Source organism: Aureococcus anophagefferens (genome assembly GCF_000186865.1).
Source record: "Aureococcus anophagefferens unplaced genomic scaffold AURANscaffold_35, whole genome shotgun sequence".
Lineage (NCBI taxonomy): Eukaryota > Pelagophyceae > Pelagomonadales > Pelagomonadaceae > Aureococcus > Aureococcus anophagefferens.
This window is the reverse complement of record NW_008705593.1, coordinates 279483-294174: the sequence shown is the minus strand read 5'-3', so window position 1 is coordinate 294174 and position 14692 is coordinate 279483. Positions and strand designations below refer to the sequence as shown.

At 72.4% G+C, this 14692-nt stretch overlaps 2 protein-coding genes across 2 annotated transcripts in view; one reads left to right on the top strand and one right to left on the bottom strand.

Moving 5' to 3' along the window:
• Positions 1-9415: 9415 nt before the first annotated feature.
• AURANDRAFT_32675 (hypothetical protein) lies at positions 9416-9754 on the top strand (the record flags this gene model as incomplete). Its single annotated transcript, XM_009042695.1, has 1 exon — positions 9416-9754. A coding segment is annotated over one exon (339 nt), but the record flags the coding sequence as incomplete, so codon positions are not given.
• A 1097-nt stretch (positions 9755-10851) lies between these two features.
• The window catches only part of AURANDRAFT_72546 (hypothetical protein), a gene marked incomplete at both ends in the record, with an annotated part of 5816 nt that continues 1975 nt past the window's right edge, over positions 10852-14692 (bottom strand). The window contains 4 exons of the mRNA XM_009042663.1: positions 10852-11621; positions 11797-12109; positions 12140-12849; positions 12942-13249. Coding sequence (XP_009040911.1) covers positions 12219-12849; positions 12942-13249 — 939 coding nt within the window. The remainder of the gene's footprint in view (positions 11622-11796; positions 12110-12139; positions 12850-12941; positions 13250-14692) is intronic.

The window sequence follows — 14692 nt, the reverse complement described above, 5'->3', positions numbered from 1 at the left end:
GAGCCCTGCAGCGTCTGCCTCGGCCGCCTCGACGGGTCCGACGCCGAGCCCGGCGAGGACGCGGACCGCAAGGCCACGGGCTGCTGCCGCCTGCCGTGCCACTGCAAGTCGCGGTTCCACCGCCACTGCATCTCGACGTGGCTCGGCATGAACTACACGTGCCCCGTCTGCCGCTTCGAGATGCCCTACGAGGAGACGCCGCCCGAGCCCGCCGCCCCGGCGGCGGCCGAGGGCGCCGACGGCTCCGGCGAGGTCGCGGCGACGGTCGCCGCGCGCGAGGCCGCCGCGTCGCTCGTCGAGCTCGCGGCCTACGACGCCGTGACCATGCCCCTCCTCGAGATGGTGCGCCGCGGCGAGCGCGGCACCGACGCCGCCGCCGCCGCCGCCGCCGTCGGCGGCGACGACGACGACGCGTCGTCGGACGGCGACGACGCCGCGTTCCTCGTCGCCATCGACGCGGCGACGGCCGAGGTCGGCGGCCGCTCCTACCTCGTCGTCGACGCCGGCGCCATCGAGCGCCGCGCGGCGGCGCGCCAGGCCGAGCGGGACCGCGGCGACGCCGCGCGCGAGCGCGGCGCCGTCGCCGCGGCCGTCGCGCGCGGCTCGTCCGCGCACCGGCTCCGGGCCCAGGTCCGCGCGGCCCAGGCGCCGGCGGCCGCGCCGTCGACCTTCGCCGAGCGGACCGCGACGCTCCGCGGCCGCGCGACGGCGTCCGCGGCCGCGGCGACGGCCGCGTCGAACGCGCCCACGGCGCCGCGGGCGACGGCGCACCCCGTCGCGACGATCCGCCGCCTCCAGCAGGCCCGCGAGCCCGCGGCGACGCCGGATCTGGCGCGCTCCGTCTCCGGCGGCGGCCTCGCCGCCGCGCGGCTCATCGCGTCCGCCGCCGCGACGGAGCCGCCGCGCGCGTGAAAAAACGCGCGCGCCCGGGCCCGGCCCTCCCCCGCCGGCGAGCCCCACTAACGTCGCTTACATGGACGCCTGCTGCATCTGCTGCTGCATCTGCTGCATCTGGCTCATCATGAGGATCTGGGCCTTGACGAAGTCGACCTTCTCCCGGTGGGGCAGCTTGGACACGTAGCGCATGCGGTCCGGCGGGTTGAGCTTCTGGAAGACGGCGACGCGCTTCTGCATCTTCGCCATGAACGCGTCGGCGTCCGCGGGCCGCATCGTCGCGAGCTCGCCCTGGGCCTCGGCCTGGATCGCGGCCATGTCCATCATCTCGTCGGAGCCCGGCTGGAGCGACGGCGCGTTCTCCGCGACGGCCTGCTTGCAGGCCGCCTGGGCCGTCATGGCCCAGACCTGCATGGCGCGGCCGAGCTCCTGGTCGTTGGGGAAGTCGATGGACAGCCGGTTGAGCATGGAGCAGGCCCACTCGCGCTCGAAGCCGAGCGTCTCGAGCATGTCCTTCTGGATCGTGATGATGAGCTCGTTGGGCATCTTGCCGTGCTCCTTGAAGTAGGCCGCGAGGCGGTCCTTCGTCGCCTGGAGCTGCATGACCGTGTTGCACGCGTCGAAGAACTCGAGCACCATCGCGCGCGGGATCTTGCCCGCCGTCTGGAGTTTTTTAGGCTTCAGCGCCTCCAACGCCTTGACGTAGGTCTCCTGGGCCGTGCGCATGAAGGTCTGCTGCAGCTCCGCGAGCTCCGCGTCGTCGGGGTAGTCCGCGCCGACCTTGGACGCGGCGACGCAGCCGACCTGCCGGTCGATGCCCAGCTTGTCGAATTCGACCTGCTGCAATTCGATCAGCCGCTTCCCCGGCCGCAGCGTCGCCTCCGGGTCCAGAAGCAGGGCCATGGTCGTTTCGTCCTCCATGGCCTCGACGCCCTTGCGGAAGAACGTCGCGAGGTCCTCGCGCGTCACGGCCTTGGGCAGCGTCGCCGCCCCGGGCTGGTTCGACCCGTCGTACGTCGTCCGGCCGACCTCGACCTCGATGACCTGGCCCGGCGAGAAGCCCTCGGGCACGACGAACGACACGACGCGGCCGTCGGGCAGCGCGACCTGCTCCCTGCTCCCCGCCGCGCTGCTGCCGTCGAGCTGGACCTGGATCTTCTCCACGGTGCCGACGACGCGCGTCGCCTTCTTCCGCTCCTCGAGCGTCGCGTCCTCGGCGGGCGCCGGCGCCGGCGCGGCGGCGGGCGCGGGTGCCGGCTCGGCGGCGGGCGCCGGCGCCGGCGCGGCGGCGGCCTCCTCCGGCGGGCTCGCCGGCGCCGGCGCGGCGGCCTCCTCCGGCGCGGCCGACGCCTCCTCCTCGGCCTCGAATTCGAGGTGCGGCGCGAAAAACATGGCTCGCGAGTCGCGGTGCCCGGTCTGGGACGTGAGCTGCGGCCGGCGCGGCGACGACGACGCTCGAATCCAAAGCCAGCGACGACGAGGCTTCGCAACACTTTGTGGCAAACCTCGTGATCCACCGATCTTGAAGACAACATCATTTCGGCAGTCCGAGCTCAGCGCCGCGGCGTCTCTGGAGGGGGGGGCTGCCTCCGCGCGGCGGCGACACCCCTCACAACACCATGGAGGCGGTCATGGAGCTGCGGCAGCAGCTCTACCTGACGCGCGACGGCAAGTCGCAGGACCAGTACGACAAGCGCACGGAGATCGTCGGGCGGCTCGGGTTGGCCCTCCACGCCTGCAACGTGCACCGCCACTTCCGGGGCCAGGAGAGCCGCGTGCGCGTCGTCGCCGCGGGGCTGCTCCAGATCGCGTCGGACCGGGGCTTCGGCGACCGCGACGACGCGGCGGGCTTCTGGGCGAAGTACGCGGGCGCGCAGTTCGAGGCCTTTCGGAGCAGCGGCGCGTGCGCGTCGCCGGGCCTCGTCGCGGGCGCCTACGCCGGCTGGGACCGGGCGGCCCTCGACGCCGGCCCCGCGGGCCTCGCGCCGGAGCAGCTGAGCGAGCGCGCCGAGGTCCAGCTGCTCTACGGCGACTTCGCGGGCGCCGCGGCGACGCTGGGAGCTTTGGTCGACGCGGCGTCGACGCCCGGCGCGGAGCGCCGCGTCGTCATCCTGCGGGTGGCCATGCTCTACCAGCACGCCCTGCACCACCACGCCCAGGCCGTCGCGCTCATCTACCGGCTCGCGCGCGCGGGCGGCGTGTCCGCGTTCAACAACGCGGAGCTGTTGTTTCTGCTCGCGCGCGCGTACCTCGACTGGTCGCGCTACCAGACGGAGGTCGGGCCCGATTTGAAGGACGGCGAGGAGCCCGAGGGCGCGGCGGCGGCGGCGAGCCGGCTGCGCGAGGCCGACGCGCTCCGGGACACGGCCACGGGCCTCTTCGCGAAGCTGTTCCACTCGCTCGAGACGTCGGGCCTCCTCGAGGACGCGGAGGCGCCGCCGGCGTCCGTCGAGGCCTGGCTCGACGCGGCGGGGACCTGGCGCGCCCTCGGCGACAAGTGCGCCTTCGCGGGGCTCGACCTCTACGCGGCGGACCTCTACGAGGAGGGCGCGCGCCGCGACCCCGGCGGCGCGGGCCGCGCGCACTGGTACCGCCTCGCCAAGGTCCAGCGCCGCTGCGGCCGCCACGACCTCGCCCTCGGCGCGCTCAACTGCGCCATCGACCGGAGCCCGGGCGACTCGCAGCTCTGCGCGGTCGCGGGGGCCTGGGCGGCCGAGGCGTCGGCCGACGGCGCGACGAAGACGATCGACCAGTACGTCGCGGCGCTGCCGCCGGTCGTGAGCCAGTCGTCCTACGCCATGCTCTCCATCACGGCCCTCGTGCGCGGCCTCCAGCAGCGGCGGCGCGTCGTCTTCAAGGAGCCCGAGCCCGAGCCGGTGCCGCCGCCGGGCGACATGTCGACGATCGAGGAGGCGTCCGGCGACGACCGGAGCGTCTGCACGCCGCACACGCTCCGGGAGGATTCCACCCAGCCCTCGGACCGGGAGATGCTGACCTTCCTCGACGGCTACCCGGACGAGAGCTCCGTCGAGACCGCGCCCGAGCCCGTCGTCGTCGTCGCCGTCGCCGTCGTGCCCGCGCCGACGCCCGCGCCGTCGTCCGCCGGCGACCCGAGCGTCGGCGACCTGAGCCTCGACGACGTCATGAACGACTCCAAGGGCATCCCCAAGGCGCCGGCCCTCGAGCACGACCCGAGCCGCGACGGCCACGTCGACACGCTCCTCGACATCGACGACGTCGAGAAGGTGCCCGAGCCCGCGCCGATAAGGCCCAAGACGCCCCTGCCGGACAAGTACTACTCCTTCGCGGCGGCGCCGGCGCCGTCCGCGTGCCCGGCGCCGGCGCCGGGCGCCGCCTTCGACGAGGCGTCCGCGCACGACGTCACGCGGTCGCAACTTGCGTCCGCGGCCGAGAGCCGGCGCCAGTCCTTCGAGCTCCTCGAGGCCCAGGCGGCCATGGTCCGCGAGCAGCTCGTCGCCGAGGCGGCGCAGCACGCCGCGGCCCTCGAGGCCGCGCGGAGCGAGCGCGCCGGCGACCGCGCGGCCTTCGACCGCGCGCTCGCCGCGGAGCGCGCCGAGGTCTCCGCGCTGCGCAAGGAGCTCGCGGCCGCGCGCGGCGACCTCGCGGCGACGCTCGACGACCTCGCGAGCACGCGGAGCGCCGCGGGCGAGAGCTCCGCCGCCGCGGCGGAGCGCCGCGCGGCGCTGGAGGCGTCCCTGGAGGCGTCGCGGTCGCGGGCCGCGAAAGAGGAGCGGGACCGCGAGGCGACGCAGGCCGCGCTCAACGCCGAAGCTCGCCAGCACGTCGCCGAGGCGCTCGCCGAGCGCGGCGTGCTCCGCGCCGTCGAGGACGCGGCCGTGGCTTTTGCGATTGGCATCTGCGACGCGCGGGTCACGGAGTGCAACCGCCGCGAGTCGCTCCAGGCGACGCACTCGCGGTCCGCCGAGGGGCAGCTCGAGCACGCGCGCGTCGCCATGCGCAAGGCGAACCGGTCCGCGAAGGCGCGCGCGCTCGCGCGCGGCAAGGTCGTCCTGTCGCGCGGCGTCAAGGCCGCCGACGGCCGCCACTACCTCGTCCGCGCGGTCGCCAAGGCCGAGGCGCTCGAGCTCCGGGCGTTCGAGTGCGACACGGGCGCGGCCCGCGCGCTGGCCCTGACGCCGGCGGACTGGGCCTTCATGGGCGGGCCCGCGGAGATGCCCGACCCGAAGAAGGACCTGTTTGCGCTGCGGGACCTCGCCGCGGATTTGGCGAAGCTCCTCGTGCTGGAGAAAGGTGCTCTCCGGCTCCGGGGCGCGAAGCGCAAGTCCGACGCGGAGATCGGCGAGGCGCGGCAGCTCGCGGAGGTCTCCGCCGACGCGGCCGTGTCATCCGCGTCGTCGACGGTCGCGGTCATCGGCGCCGCGCGGACGACGCTCGGCGTCGAGCTCCTCCGGTGCCGCGCGGAGGCCTTGGTCTACGGGAGCCAGCGCGCCGGCTTCGCGGCCGCGTCGGCGACCTTCGAGGCGCGGCTCGTCGGCGCCTTCGAGGAGACGCGGGGCAACGTCGCGTCGGCCCTCGTCAAAAAGAGCCAGAAGCCGCCGCTCCACAAGTTCGTGCTCGAGGGCGAGCGCCTCGAGGCGATCCGCCTGGACACGCTCGCGGCCCAGGACGCCATCGCCCACGCCGTGGCGCTCCACAAGAAGACGGCCGAGGAGTACCGCATCGTCCACGAGGCCGCCGAGGCCGCGCACCGCGCCATGGAGGCGGAGCGCGCGCGGGACAGGGCGCGCGACGCGGAGCTCGCGCAGCTGGCGTACGAGAGCGCGCGCAACCTGCTGGACCTCCTCGAGGAGAAGGACGCCGCGGAGCGGGAGCGCCTGCGCCTCGAGGAGCTGGCGGCTCTGCGGCCGCCGACGCCCGAGGTCGCGCGCCACCCCTACTGCGCGCGGCCCTTCGCGGCGCGGCGGCCCGCGCCGCTGCCGCCGCCGCAGCCCTTCGGCGGGTTGCCCGGCGGCCTCGCGCCGTCGTCGCTGCCGCCGACGGCCGTGCGCCGCAAGGAGAGCCTCGTCCACTTCCGCCAGCTCGGCTACGTCCAGGGGCTCCACCCCTACCTCGACGAGTGGAAGGCGCTCCTCGCGCGGCACCGCGACGCCTACGCTTCCCCCGTCGCGCTGCGCAAGGCCGTCGCGAACGTGCGCTCCGTGCACCGGACGCTGCCCAACGACGTCGTCTTCTGCGCGCTGGCGGAGGCCGGCGGCTCCGTGGCCGAGGCGCGGACCCAGCTCGGCGACAAGGGCCACCTCAAGGAGCTCATCGTCGTCTCCGAGGCCGTCGACGTCGACGCGCTCCTCGCGGAGCGCGCGGACGGCGCGCCGCGCGACGTGCCGCCGCCGCGGACCGTCGCCGCGTCCAAGAGCCTGCCGTCGCTCGCGGCGACGGCGCCGGGCACGACGCCGAGCGCGCCGCCCGAGGCCGAGGCCCGGCTCCACTCGTCGACGCTGTCCGCGCCGACGCGCGCGAGCCCGGGCAAGGCGAAGCGCACGCGGAAGCACCAGCTCGGCGCCATGTCCCGGCTCGCGGACTCGAAGCACCGGGCCATCAAGGTCAACGACCTCGGCGACGAGATCGAGGGCCTCCTCTCCGACTCGACGGACGCGGACCTCCTCGCGCCGACGCCCGAGCCGAGCCTCAAGCTCCGGAAGAAGAAGAAGCGCAAGGAGCACAGCCCCTACTGGATCGCCCAGGACGCGCAGCACCGCTTCCGCTGCGACGTCGTCCGCCTCGACGCGTGGAAGCAGGGCACCGCGCGCGACATGAAGATCGGGAACTAAGGCGGTTCTTTTCCTGGCTTCGCTGCATTCGGGGACTTGTTACTGGAACGCGAGCTTCCAGAAGAACGCGAGCAGGACGCACTGCGCGGCGGCTCGACCGTAATGACCCTCGGGATAGGCGATGGGCGGCACGTCGGGGCCCATCTGCGCGTCGTGCGTGAACATGTAGATGTTCGCGGGCGTGACCGCCGCGACGAGCAGGAAGAGGCCCAGGGCGGGCAGCTCCACGGGGATGGGCAGCAGGCCCAGGCCCGCGCCCGCGAGCGACAGGCCGCCGACGAGCTCGGCGACGCCGCTCCAGTAGCAGTGGTACTCCGCGTACGTGAGCCCCAGGTCGTCCTTGCCCGGCGCGGGCACCCGCCAGAGGCCGCCCCAGGTGCCAAGCGGCGGCACGATGGCCTTGAACGCGTCGGCGACGGCGAAGTGCGCCGCGCCCGCCGCCGCGAAGATGAGCCCGAGCGGCAGCGGCCACGTGTAGTCGCGCCACGCGCCGAACCAGCCCTCCGGTAAGACGGCCTCGACGACGCCGAGGCCCGACACGCAGACCGCCGTCCCTCCGAGGATGCCCGCGCAGATGCCGCCGAATACGAGCTGCTGCGTCGCGTCGTCCTTGGCGCTGACGAGGATCGCCGGCGACGGCCGCTCCGGCACGTCCGAGAGCTTGGCTTGTCGTAAGCCGCGGCTCGGCTGCACGATGCGGCCTTTCATGGTGCTCTGGAAGCCATGGGCGACGTCGGCGAGCGCTAGGACTGCTGCAAATGTGACGTGACGGACAGACATGCTATGCAAAATATTTGAGCGACGGTCTCCGGTTTCGGTCGTCGTCGAAGGACCGCGACCGGCGGCTCGCCCGGGGCTCCACGTCGGGCAGCGACACGCGCGGGGCCTGATCAGAGAGCGCTTCACCACATCTTCACCACATCATCCACATCTTCACCTTTGGCTCCTCGGACCTCGCATCGAGCGATGCGCCACTAGCAGCGGTGCGAAACCTGCCACCAGCGACCGCAAAAAGCAGCAAAAAACGACACCGACAACCCACGACACCATGGCGGCCGCGACGGCCATCAAGCGCATCGAGTCCGCGGGCGCCGTGGACCGCCTGCCCTGGATGAGCAAGGTGCCGCCGGCCCCCGCCGTGCTCGAGGTCGCGCGCTCCACGTTCCTCGCCGGGCTCCACGAGGGCGACGTGTGCATCGTCGACGCGGCGACGGCGCGGGTCACGAAGCTCGGCGACCTCGCGGAGGCGGCCGCGGGCCTCCGCGACGACGACGTGTCGGCCTTCTGGTGCTCGCGCGACGGCCGCGAGCTCTACGCGGCGACGGCGCGCCAGCTCCTGCGGCGCTGGACCCTGACCTGGGAGGGCGGCGCTTTGACGGGCTGCGCCCTGGCCTGCACGGTCAGGGCGCACAGGGCGCCCGTGCGGTGCGTCGACGTCGACGCGTCCGGGTGCCTCGTGGCGACGTGCGCGCCCGACGGCTTCGTCAAGGTCATGGACGCGCGGCGGAGCTGCTGCGTGACGCACAGCTTCGCCCACGGCGGCGGCGTCGTCGAGGCCGTCGCGCACCACCCGGACCGCGCGACGCTCGTCCTACTCTCGGTCTGCGGCGCGTTCGTCCACCTGTGGGACCTCGCGTCGTCCGCGAAGCTGCGGAGCTTCGACCACGGCGGCGCCGTCGCCGCCGCCGCCTGGCTGCCGGGTTTGAAGGCGTCGGGCGACCTGTGCGTCGCCGCGGCCGCGCGCGACGGCACGCTCCGCGTCTGGGACGGGAGGACGGGCGCGCTCGGCGCGGGCCCCGTCGAGGCGCGCGAGGACGTCGCGGGCCTCGTCGCACTCGACGGCGACGACGCGCGGAGCCGGCGCTTCGCGACCTGCGGGTCGTCGGGCCGCGTCCGCGCGTGGCGCGTCGCGACGAGCCCGCGCGGCGCGCCGACGGCGTGCGCCGCCGACGCGGGCGAGGCGGCCGCGGCGAGCGGGCCCCTCGCGGCGCTGGCGGCGTTTGGGGCGACGCTCGTCGCCGTCGGCGCCGACGCGTCCTGCCGCTTCCTCGACGCGCGGTCGCTCGCGGCGTCGCGGCGCGCGCTCTGCGGCTGCGACGACGAGATCCTCGACGTCGCCTACGCGCGCGCGGGCGACGACGCCGCCGGCGACGTGCTCGCCATCGCGACGAACAGCGAGCGGCTGCGCGTCGTCGACGCGGCGACGTGGTCCACGACGTTCCTGGGCGGCCACGCGGACGCGATTTTGGCCGTCGACTGCCTCCCGGAGCTCGGCCTCCTCGCGACGGCGTCCAAGGACAGGACCTGCCGCGTCTGGGAGCTCCGGGACGGGGCCTACGAGCCGCGAGCCGTGCTCGTGGGCCACGTCGACGCCGTGGGCGCCGTCGCGCTCGGCTGTGCCGAAACCAACCACTGGTTTGGGGGGTCCCCACCAAACTTGAGAATTCTCTAGCTCGGTCAAATCGAAGTCGCTTCGGCTGATTTTTGGACGAATCGATTGCTCTCGTCGAGCTCTCGAAGCACGGCCGAAGAGCTCGCATCGAAACTGTCGCATATGCTCACATTGAAGTCGGGTTGAAGATTTGAATTCCACACAGGCGCTCGGCGCGGGCGCCGCGGGGCCCTTTGCGGTCTCCGCGTCGCGCGACCGGACGCTCAAGCGCTGGCCCCTCGACGCCGCCCAGCCCCGCGCGGCGGCGTCCGTCGTCGCCCACGACAAGGACGCGCACTGCGTCGCCGTCGCGCCGAAGGGGAAGCTCGTCGCGAGCTGCGCGGGCGACAAGACGGCCAAGCTCTGGGACCCGGAGACGCTCGAGCTCCGGGGCGCGCTCGCGGGCCACAAGCGCGGCGTCTGGCGCTGCGCCTTCTCCGCGACGGAGCGCTGGCTCGCGACGTGCTCGAGCGACAAGACGGTCAAGGTCTGGGCCGTCGCGTCGCTCCAGTGTTTGGCGACGCTCCAGGGCCACGAGGATTCCGTGCTCGCGCTCGCGTTCCTCGGCGGCGACCAGCTCGTCTCCGGGTCCGCCGACGGCGTCCTGAAGGTCTGGAGCCCGAAGACGTCGACCTGCGAGTGCACCGTCGAGGCGCACGCGGGCGCCAGGTGCTGGAGCCTCGCGGCGCTCCCCGCGACGGCGCGTCGGCCCGCGGCGCTCGCGTCCGGCGGCGGCGACGGCGCCCTGCGCCGCTTCGTGGACTGCAGCGCCGGCGACGCGGACCGGGCGCGCGACGAGGCCGAGGCGCTCGTGGAGCGGGAGCAGGCGCTCCGCGACGCGCTCTTCAAGCGCGACTACGGCGCGGCGCTCGCGGAGGCCCTGCGCCTGGACCGGCCCCACACGGCCTGGACGGCGCTGCGGGACCTGCTCAAGCGCGCGACGGGCGCCGCCGTCGACGACCCCTACGACGGCGTCGTCGCCGCGTGGGACCTCGCGACGGCGCGGAAGTGCCTCGGCTTCGCGGCCGAGTGGAACACGAACGCGACGCGCGCGCCCGTCGCCCAGCGCGTGCTCCGCGCCGTCGTCAAGCGCTTCGGCGCCGACGCGGCGCTCCGCGACGCGGCGAGCCGCGACGCGCTCGCGGCCTACACGCGGCGCCACCTCGTGCGCCTCGACGGCCTCTCGCGGCAGACGTACCTCATCGACGCGAGCCTCGGGGCCATCGAGCGCCGCGACGCGCGCCTCCTCGCCGCCGAGGCCGCCCAGCGGGCCGGCCCGGCCCTGTCGAACCGCGCCGCGAAGCGCGCGCGCGACAACCCCGCGCCCGCGGCCGCGCCCGACGCCGTCGCCGTCTCCGCGGACGCGCTCTTCGGCGGCGGCGGCGACGACGACGACGACGACAGCGACGCGCCGCCGCCGCCGAAGAAAACCTCGGCGAAGAAGAAGAAGAAGAAGAAGAAGGGGGGGGGGCTCTAGTCTGCTTCGTAAGCTTGGCGTCGGATGCGATGCCGCGCCGCGCCGAGAGCTCTTTGCAGGTGGCCGCTGGTCTGGTCGTCGAGACGTTTGGCGCGCATAAAGATTTCGATTCTCTATTTCTCTCTAGCGCCTTAGGCGACCCACCCCACTGACGCATGCCCACCCGCGAGCGGTGAAGGCATAAAAATTGCTTGAAAAAATTGCCACAGGCTCTTCGCTCAAAATCTGCTCAAAACGAGTATGGAGGTTGTTAATTTAATGTTGTCAGACGACGACGAGGGCAAAGAGGTTGTTGATTTAATGTTGTCAGATGACGACGAGGGCAAAGATGTTGTTGATCTGGTGTTGAAACGACCTCGTCACGACAACCAGGCGCAGGACGACGCCGAGGCGGCCGCATCGCTCGCGAGGCGACTAGAGGCGGAGGAGGCGGCGCCGAGTGATCGACTGGGACCCGCTCACCAAGGCGCAGCTGCACGACCTCTCCGCTTGCGGCGGGGCGTCGACTGCATGGTCCGCGTCGACGACCTCACGCGCTTCATCGCCGCGGCCGACCTCGCGCGCGCGACGCGCGGCGTTCGCGGCTTTCGGAGATTTCTCCGACGGAGCGTCGTGGACCAGTCCTTCGGGACGACCCTCTGTCGCGCGCCACTCCGGGCGGAGCTGTCGTCGCTCGAGCCCGCGCTCGACGCCATGGAGGCGCTCCTAAGGGAGGCGCACGGCGACGACGACGCGCGGTGGATCCAGCTCTTCGTGAACAGGTACCGGGACGGGACCGAGGACACCGGGCGCCACAGCCACTACTGCCGGCAGCTGACCGTGTCCGTCGGCGCGCCGCGCGTGCTCCGAATCGACGGCCCCGGCGTCGCGGGCGGGCGCCGCGACGTCCTCACGCGGACGGGCACCGCGGTGCTCCTCGACGGCCAGTTCCACTCCGTCCCCGGGGACCGGAGCGCGGAAGAGAGGTACTCTCTCAATCTTTTCTACGCGCTCGCGAGCGACTACGAGCGCACGGACCAGTGTCGGCGCGTAGGTGCCTACGTAGGCGCCTATGAGGCTATGTAGCCTCGGCTCGAGCCTCTGGAGCCTACGCAGGCGCCGCTTTTGAGGGGCTACGTAGGCGCCTACGCGCCTACGTAGCCTCGACCGGAACCTACGGACCTATGACCTACGCGCCCACGCAGGCGCGGACCCGGGGGACCCGCGCACGCAGCGGCGCGGCCGGTCGCTCGTCAGCGCCGCGCGCTGGGCTCCGGCGATCTGCGCCCACAGGGATCCCTGCCGCCGCTGCGGCTTCCACCACGGCGCCGGCGCCTGCGTCGCCGCGCCGCTCGGGCCCGACTGGAACGGGTGAGTGGTGTCCGGGAGAGGAGGGAGTTATCTGAGTGGAAGGGGAGACGTAGGGGGCTATCTGATTCACTGTGGATGGGGGGGGGGGACCTTGCTGGGGATGGTGCCGGTTAGCAGCAGGAGGATGGTGCAGTGTGGGAAACAAAAATCACACTGGGATGGTGATGTTTGCAAGAATCGCGGCGGCGGCGCGAGACCGTGAGCATGTTTCTTCGGGTTTCTCGCGCCGGCGTCGGACCCTTGGTGGTGGCGAAGCCTAGTGGGCCGCGCGGCGGAGGTGGCGCCGCGCGACGCGCTGGATCTTGTCGACGGCGCGGGCGCGCACGAGTTTGGCGCGGCCCTCGGGGGACAGCATGCGGAAACCGGCGACCTGCACGAGGTGGCCGACGGCGACGACCGCGTCGGCGGCGACCGCTTCCGGCTCGAGGAGCGCGTGCGCCGTGCGGCACGCGCGCGCGAGCGTCTCGCCGTCGAGGGCCGACGCGGCGTCCCCCCCGCGGACGAGGCGGTCGGCGCGGACGAGCTGGTCCTCGTCGAGCGGCCGGGCGAAGCGCCACGCGAAGACGCGGCGGAGCCCGTCGAGTTTCGCGAGCCAGGCGAGGTCGTAGGTGACGCACTCGCCGACGAGCACGCGCCGGCCGTAGTAGCGGACGCCGACGGCGAATTGTCTCGCGGTGGAGAAGGCGTCATCGCGCGTCAGTTGCTTCGCGAGGTCGAAGATGGCCGCGTCCTCCTTGTCCCAGACGACGGGGATTAAGCGCGACGCGAGGTCGTCGACGACGTCCGGCGTCCGCGGGTCGTCGAGCGGTTCGAGCTCCGCCGCATGGTCCCTCCACTGCTTCGAGCTCCCGTCGAACTGGTCGTCGTAGACCGGAGCGAACTCGTCACTATCGTCGTCGTCGGATGCGGCGATCATTTTCTTTTCGCGCGGGGGGTCCTTTTCAGCGGCGCATGCGGCCGATGGGCCGACGCCAGCGACGTCCGTCGACGGTCGACGGCGGGATGGGCAAGAAGTCGTGCAAGAAGGCGGGCTGCAAGTTCGACAAGAAGAAGGGCAAGTGCAAGTGAGGTCTTCCCGAGAGCTGCGGCGATCCCCCGCCGACAATCCCGATCCCCCCTCCCCCATCCCCCGACGGGGGCGATCACGGGACCCGGCGTCGCTCGATAAGATCGAGCCGAATCCCGGTGCTCTAAGAGACGTCTTCCAAGAATTTTCTCAAGGCTTCGATTCGCTGCGTCAGGACTTGACGATAGGTTGAGGCCCTTGTCAAACACCCCTCTCAACGCCTGTCATTGATGCTGTCAAAATTGAAAATCAAAACTTCCTCCACAGCCCCTACCTTACCTACCCATCCCCGCACTTCGCAAAACGATCGAGAACTTATGCTTATGCTTCGGTGGGCGGGGAGGCGCGGGGAAACGTGGACGAAGGGTGCAGGGAGCACTTCGGTTAATTCGGTTCCGGTTCGGTCGAGGCCGCCGCGAGACCACCGTCACCGTCACCGGGGATTTGGGGGCGTAACCGTGGAAAACCGGAACCGGAACCGCAACCGTAACCGGGACTTTCAGCGCCTTACCGAAACCGGAACCGTCCCGGAGCGGCTCGCAACCGTCGCGCGGTTCGGTGCTTTCAGGCCCTCCACGCCTACCCAACGGCGTTGTGCGACTTCAGAGCGCCGATTCTTGTTGCGGGGACGCTATTCAGCCCAGTCCCATCACGAAAATCCCACAAATAATGCCTATTTTGAGCCCCACCGGCCTCCACCGGCCTCCACCGGGCTGCCCTGGGGCCTCACCGTAACCGGAACCGTCCTAGAGCCCCAATAACCGTGCAAAAACCGTAACCGTACCGGAACCGTCACCGCGTCGACGGGGGGGCTTACCGTAACCGTACCGAAGCCGGTTTTTTACGGTTTTCGGTGTCTAACCCTAACCGAAGTGCTCCCTGGAAGGGTGTGTACGCGAGACGAAGAGGGCACGAGTGCGGCACGACGACGAAGAGAGCACGAAGACGGAGGTCGACGAAGGGCGGAGGCGCGGGGAGGAGCATGAGCATGGGGAAATGGGCAGGGATCGGAGACCCGGGGAAAAAAGTCAGTGGAAGGGGTTCATCACCAAATTCCACGCGCTTTCAGGTTCGCGTGGAGAAAATCTGTCCCGGGGTGTCGCGCCGCCGCTCGGGCGGCGGCGCGGAGCTTCGGAGCTTGGAGCGCCTAGCCGCGGCGCTTGCGCTTCTTGGGCGGGAGGCGGCTCGGGGGCGCCTCGTCGTCGGCGTCGTCGTCGTCGCAGCCGGGGAGGTCGTAGTCGCCGTCGCCGTCGAAGAGGTTGACGATGGCCTCGGCCGCCGCGCGCTTGGCCTTGCGCTTGCGCTTGTTGGCCGACGAGGGCGCCGAGGGCGCCGCGGGCTTCGACGGCTTCGACGGCGCCGGCGACGCCGCCGGCCCCGGCGACGCCGGGGGCGCCGGCGCCGGCGCCCGCGGCGCGCGCGACGGGGGCGGCGCGTGCGCGGGCAGGGCGGCCCGGTCGAGGTCGCTGATGCTCGGGCGGTCCTTGGCGCGCGCGGCCGGGAGGCGGCGGCAGAGGCGCGAGAACTTGCGCGGCGACGTGATCTTGGGGTCGTCGGTGATCGCGTACTCGTCGGTGCCGCGGGTGCGCTTGTGGAAGCCGTAGTAGTTGAGCTGGCGGACGAAGGAGTCCCACATCTTCTTGAGGTCGGCGGCCGCGGCGCCC